Source organism: Dendrobates tinctorius, unplaced genomic scaffold, assembly GCF_039654945.1.
Source record: "Dendrobates tinctorius isolate UK_male_01 unplaced genomic scaffold, ASM3965494v1 ptg000202l, whole genome shotgun sequence".
Classification (NCBI taxonomy): Eukaryota; Metazoa; Chordata; class Amphibia; order Anura; family Dendrobatidae; genus Dendrobates; species Dendrobates tinctorius.
The window spans coordinates 2,799,505-2,806,607 of NW_027361869.1; the positions used below are offsets into that span (position 1 = coordinate 2,799,505).

General features: G+C 43.6%; 1 protein-coding gene across 2 annotated transcripts in view; it reads left to right on the forward strand.

Moving 5' to 3' along the window:
- CRAMP1 (cramped chromatin regulator homolog 1) overlaps window positions 1-3,397 on the forward strand; it is a 60,685-nt gene extending 57,288 nt beyond the window's left edge. For both annotated transcript variants that reach the window (XM_073553609.1, XM_073553608.1), the window contains exon 21: window positions 943-3,397. In XM_073553609.1, the coding sequence (XP_073409710.1) occupies window positions 943-1,110 (168 nt within the window). In that variant the 3' untranslated portion in view covers window positions 1,111-3,397. The remainder of the gene's footprint in view (window positions 1-942) is intronic.
- Window positions 3,398-7,103: the final 3,706 nt, after the last annotated feature.

Sequence of the window (7,103 nt, forward strand, 5' to 3'; positions counted from 1 at the left end):
ACATTTTACTGATACAAAAATAAAGGAAGCGGAAAAAAAATAAAAAGTAAACCTACTTGGTATCATTACATCCATAAATGTCCAATCCTGGAAAGGGAAAATGCAATAAAAAGCAATTAAAAATATTTTGTACCCCAAAATACTACGGATATAAAAGATATTGCCATGCAAAACATAAGCTCTCACTGAGCTCTATGCAAAGAAAATGGTGACACAGACTTTTCTCCCTCGCTTCATTGGGGGACACAGGAAACCATTTTTTTCATATATATATATATATATATATATATATATATATATATATATTCCACATTTTTTAGTTTGTTTGTGCCGCCATAATTGTACTGATTCGATGTTGTCAGGTCATCTTTAGAGCGCAGACAGCCGTATAAATAGGAACACAATGCACGGACTGGCCGGCGGCTCTCCCGACCCAATCTTTTCCAGCTTCATGTATTTCTATGCATCTGTCACGCTCTGTTTGACAGATCCACCGGCTAGTCCGTCCACTGCGATCCAATCTCTATCTGATTTATAATAGCCGTCTGACTGCTCCATTACGGTCATAAAAATGCAAACCATTGCGTTTTGTTTTTTTTTTTTTGTTTTTTTTTTTTACCCCACTTTGGTTTTTTTTTCCTGGCTTTTCAATACATTACGTGCTAAAATGAACATTGTTATTTAAAACTATTTATTATAAACTATGATTTATTATAAAACTATTCTTATTGTTATTTTAAAACTATGACTCGTCCTGTAAAAAAAACAAAAGAAAAACAAGTTATTGGAAGAAAAAAAACAAAGATGCAAAAATTAAAACTGGCTGCATCATTAAAGGGGTTTAATGTTGAACCATAAATGAATAAATCCAGAAAGGACGTAAGAGGGGGTCCTCGACCCCTAGGGACACTTTTGCATTATTTTATTTTTGTATTTTTGCAGGTGGTAGACTCGCAGCTGGCTTGTCTGATGAACGAAAACAGCATAGATTACATATCTCGCTTCAACGACTTGGCCCAAGAGCTGTCTGCCACTGACCCTGCCAGGAGGGAAGCTCCATTTGAAACTGGAGCCCCTAGTAATGGGCAGCCTATACGCGACCTGTCATAACGTGCTGCTATAACTACATCTCGTACGAGAAGATGCTGAAATCTCTGGCCGTGCCCACAGCACTGCCAGCGAGCCACACTATATATGTAATGCCCATAGGAATCCGTGTGTGCCCGTCTTATCAGCCCGCCACTCATGGATGGATGGTTCTGGGCATTGGAGAAAGATACGAAGCGTTGTTTTATAATGCTGTATGTAAAGTTCTTGGTGACGTCACAGCTTGTGACGGCTTTCCATTGTCATCTGTGATGGCAGTTCAGGATGAACGGCAAGCGACCCGATGCAGTAAGTTCTGACACCGTTTGATTACCACTTTCTGGATGTATAGGACGGTAACCAAACTCCTGCAGTGACGGCATGTTACAGCCGCTTTGCACGTAAGAGTCTGGGTGGAGGATTTTTTTTTTTTCTATGGAGTGTCATCCATCTTCTAATCCTCAGAGAACAATTAAACTGGTAAAGAAAATCTCCAAACCACACAATGCATTACTCTGCCGAAGAAAAGAAGCCATAATGAATCAGACTTTCATCACTGGGCTTGGTGCAAAATATGCAATTTCTTTCTGTGTGTTCTGTTTTTTGTTTTTTTTTGTTTTTTTTACACGTAAACGCAGAAAGAATGGGCAGATGAATAAGTGATTTACACAAGGATATGAGATGGCTGGCAAAGTGGGATTGTTTCCTGGGATCTTCCTCAGGGTGGACGGCAAGAATCCCTTGCAATGCCAGTTGATTTTCAGTTGGCTGGGTGTTATTCCACATATTTCCTGCAGGGGCGGTCTAAAAATGAACAAAAAAAAAAAAAGGAAGGTTCTGCCCAATTTTTCTGACCAATGTGATTGTTTTTTCTTTCTGGAAACCACGTGGTTATAGATGGAGGTGAAGTGTTGCCATATGTTGCTGTGACCGGAATCTGATTGGGCACCAGACCCTATAAACAAATGTAATAATTAGTGGATGGTATAAATATTGCAAATATAAGGAGGTTTATTGTCAAATATCAATTGTATCTTTCTCACCAGGTTCTAAAAGTAATTTTCTAGTACCGGCAGGCCACCTAGTTCAAGTTAAAGGGTTATTCCCATCATGGTAAATGAGGTGCACTATACCTGCTGGATGTGCAGACACCTTAGATGTGCGCGGGGTGAACGGTGCCAGATAAGCCACCGTCTGGTGTCTGTCAGTGACCTCCGTATTGAGAACACATGCACACTCGGCCAGGTGCAGCGTGCATGCATTTGGCAAAAAGGGGTCACGAGAGATAGCTATTGGTCAAACGAGCCAGTGGATGATTGCTGGTTAGTGTGTGGCTTCCCCAACTCCCTCTATTATTAATAGAAGCCATCCAGGGCATGCTGGGAGTTGTAGTTTTGCCACAGGTTAAACACCGCTGCCATATATCATTATAGGGCACATGGGAAGAGAATCTCAACCGTAGTAAAAACTTTTCACGCTTTGTGATTAGAGGGGTCCCCAAATAGTCATGGTAGAGACTGCCGACATCCGCAGGACACGACATTCCCCGTCACTACGTGCACACTGTCAGCCAGCCCTAACTATATCCTGTTGACATTGTTTGGGGGTAAAGGGATTGTCCAGGATTTTTAATACATGGCTGATTTCCTTTATAAACAGCGCCTCCCTTGGTATTCTCTGGTATTGCAACTCAGATCTGTTCCAAGTGAATGGGGCTGGACTGTAATGCCACATACAACCCATGGATATAGGTGGCGCTGCTTTTGGATGAGCGCAGAACCACCTAGTAATGCCGTCTACACAAATAATTCGTCCACAGGGTGGCGATGCCCACCACGGGTAGGTTTCTAGTACACGGTAATGATATGGCCGCACTTTTCCTGTAATGTTGCTGGGATGATGTGAATGTGTCTGTAATATAAGATTTTTGTGTACAGCGTCTGTTTAAAGTGTCACAACCGTCTGCAACCTCTGGATGACAAGAACGGGTTTAATGATGTTTGGGGTTTGTACTATATTGTACATTTTTTTTAAGTTATTTACACATTGTTGTCTCCGCTGTGGCGAAGACTAGTTTGTTTTTTTTTGTTTTTTTTTGGTGGGTGGGGAGAGGGGTTGGGGTAGGGTGAGGGGGATATTTAATAAAAATGGTCGCTATTTAACTTCTGCTGTTAATTCACGCGCAAAAAAGGGGTTCAGATTTTTGGTTTTGTTTCTTGGTGGGGGGGGGGAGAGGTGAGTCAATTTGGATTTGTAAGACCTGGTATTGTTTTCCTAATGTGCATAAATATATTGACATAATTAGACTACATTGTGTCTTATGTGTGGCGTTATTACGCAGTGGTCTTTAAAGTACCAGCATCAACCCAAAAAGAGTTAAATGGCGGATGCTACACTCTCCTCAAAGTTGAGTTAGGGGTTGACTAAGGCCTTGCCCTTACCTCTCTTTTTATAGTGACCAATTGTTTGCTGTGTACATGTTCATCCATTGGAGCCACCGGTGGAAATGACATGCTAGTGTATGGGGGCGACCCTACCACTTTATTACCCATTACATAGTGTTTATTTTTAACTTTAACACCTTCATTCACCCTGACACCGTCACAATCGGGGTACGCATGTGTGGAGCGGACTCAGGAGCTGAGCCTGCTTTGCATCCAGCAGCTGCTGGCTCGTGTCAGGCAAGCCATCAACTGCCGGTTCGCGTCAGGCAACCATCAGCACAGTGGCTCAGCGCTGGAGTCCTGGGTTCAAATACCACCAAGGACAACATCTGCAAGGAGTTTGTATGTTCTCCCCGTGTTTGCGTGGGTTTCCTCCGGTTTCCTCCCACATTCCAAAGACATACTGATGGGGAATCTATATTGTGAACCCCATCGTTGACAGCAATGATAACGTGTGCAAACTGTAAAGCGCTGCGGAATATGTTAGCGCTATATAAAAATAAAGATTATTATTATCTGCTGGCTCATGTCAGGCAGCCATCATCTGCCTGCAGTCTCAGAAACTAGAGCTAGCTCCTATTGTTGCTGTTTAAACATTTTAAATGCTGTACAGTGGTGACCATCCCACCATTGACATGGATATAGGGTGCCGACATTGACAGTAGAGATGGACGAACCCGAACAGTTATGTTTGGCATACGTACCGAACACCTAGTGCTCAGGCACGGACACTGAACACTGACTTCACCAGAAAGTCAGTTAAGACCAGTTATGTGCATGACAGCTTGGAAACGCTGCTTCTGATCTGCAGTAAAATCAACACTGCTGGTCAGACAGCCGAGGTTCCACTCTGTCAAAGGACGTGAGCCTGCAGCTGTGATCGCAGTTGAAAAGTTTACCTCCGGTCACTGGCGTGAGCTGATGAGACTACTTCTCCCATCAGCCTATGCCTGCTGTGGCTGAAGGGCGTATTCATCAGCCGCCGCCTGCACTCTAAATAATAATAATATAAAAAAAAAAAGTGGTTTCCCCTGTATTTTGGATAACCAGCCAGGCAAAATTCACAGCTGCGGACTAAAACCCTCAGCGGTCAGCTTCAGCAAGGCTGGTTATCAAGAATAGAGCGGTCTTTTCTAATTATTTAAATAATAAAATTCCCATATACAGTAACTACAGCATTAGTAATGGATAGGTGCCTTATAGACGTCTCTCCATTACAAAGCCGTGGGCTTGATGTCCTCGGACAATACAAAGGTGACATCAACCCCACAAATATGAACCCCACTTGCCACTGCTACAGGGCAAGTGAGAAGAGCCAGGCAAAGTGCCAGAATTGGCGCACCTAATAGATGTGCCTTTTCTGGGCGGCTGTCGGCTGCTATTATTAGGCTGGGAGGCCCAATATCCATGGCCCCTTACCAGCCTGAGAATACCAGCCCCCAGCAGTCTGCTTTATGGTTGGTTGTCAAAAATAAAGGGGACCCCACGCTGATTTCTTAAATTATTTCAATAATTTAAAAAAAGGTGTAGGGACCCCTCTATTCTTGATGACCAACCTTGCTGAAGATGACAGATGAGGGTTTCAGTCCGCAACTGTCAGTTTTGCCTGGCTGGTTATGAAAAATAAAGGGGAACCCAAGTCATTTTATTTTTTTTTTTTAATTTAGAGCGCAGGTGCCGGCTTATGAATACTCCCATCAGCCACCGCCTGATCTCACTGTTATTAGTGGCAGGAGGTGTAGGCTGATAGGAGCAGTAGTCCCATTAGCCGACACCAGCCCGATCACCGCTGCATGCTCACGCTGTCATTGGACAGCATGGGAACCTTGACTGTCTGACCAGTGGTAATGGTTTTATCGCCAATCAGAAGCAGTGTTTGCCACGTCATGCACATAACAGCGTGGCAAACGCTGGATGTTCGGGCCCCCAGTTCAAGTGAATGGGGTTCAGGTACTGTTGTGGTACACAAACCTGAACTTTTTTTTTTTTTTTAACAGTTTGGCTGAATCAGCCAGACCATGCCAGGAGCTTTTATAAGGGCTGCCATCATGTCCTTTTATATGAAGTCCAGTGCACAGCTCGGCTTCATTAGGGTATCATCAGTTTTATTATATAGTTTTACTATACATCAGTTTTATGACATATAAGTGATAAAACAATCAGATTCAACACCCCCTAGAAGGACTAAAAGCAAGTAAAAGGTTTAAAATTAAAAGAATTCCTTTTTCCCCCTAATAAAACATATTTGGCATCACAGCATCTGGAAAAGTCGGATCCATTTAAAAATAAGAAATGAATGATCCAAAATGGCAAAACAGGTATAGGGGGAAAAAAAACCAGACTACAGAATTGCCATTTTTCAGGTGCCTCACCTCCCTTCCAAAAAATGCAATAAAAAGATGTAAGGCTACGTTCGCATTAGCGTATCTGTGCGCAGCGTATCATCTGCATGCCAAAACGCATTCAAACGCATGGTTGCACTGCGTTTTTTAAAATCCGCATCAGCTTACGCATGACGCCAAGCAAAACGCTGCGTGTGCATGTGTTTTTTTTCAGTGCGTGTGTTCGAATTTTCAACAAATTTTGTAATGCGGCAAATGCTGTTCCAGGAGAATTCCTGCCTCCAGACCCCTTTTGAGGCTATGTGCACACGCTGCGGATTTTTTATCTGCGGAATCACAGGTAAAATGACCTGCGGATTGGCCTGCGGTTTATCATCTCTACAATGGAGGAGATGGTAAACCGTAGCAGAATCCGCAGAAAAGAATTGACATGTCATTTCTTTCTGCGGATTCAAAACAGCAGCTTTTCTGCAGTTAAAAATCCGCAGCATGTGCACAGCAGATTGTAAATCCCATAGGATAACATGCTACTGTACACTGTCTGCAGTTCTGCTGCGGCAAGAACCGCAGTGTGTGCACATAGCCTTATACAGCAGCAGGGATTTTGCAGGTGGTGAAATCATTTCCTGGACATGATTAGTATGAAGGACGCATGCGTATCAAACGTCCTTGCGTACCAATGTGTTCCCATAGACAGTAACGCGTTGTTTTGGCGCACGCATGCGCATGACGGCGCGAAATTGACGCCTCAAAAAATGCAACATGTTGCGTACGACGCATGCGTACGCATGTCCCTATGTACACAATGTTAAAGGAATGTATGCAAGACGCATGCGGATCGGTACGCAGGTATACGCTGCGCACACACACGCTAATGTGAACCCGGCCTAAAGCGCTTGCCGAATAAGCTGCAGACGGAACCCGGATCCATGGAGCGCGCCGGCTGAACAGCGCCGCAGCTGCATGTGCCGCGGCTGTGTCACCGTCACAGGACATGCATGGAGAGCCCAACACACAGGCCTAAAAGAAAGTCTGCATGCGCGCATGCCCTAATGTGTACAGGGTCCTATTTTTTGGTCACCAGTTATGCACATATGGATTTTTTTCCACTTTCAGTAAAGTGACTGGTGTCGCTAAAAAGTAAAAGTCATCCCAAAAAAAACAAACTCCAGTATCACCATGGAGACGGGAAAAAAAAAGTTATGTCCCTTAAAGGAACATGAAAGAAAAA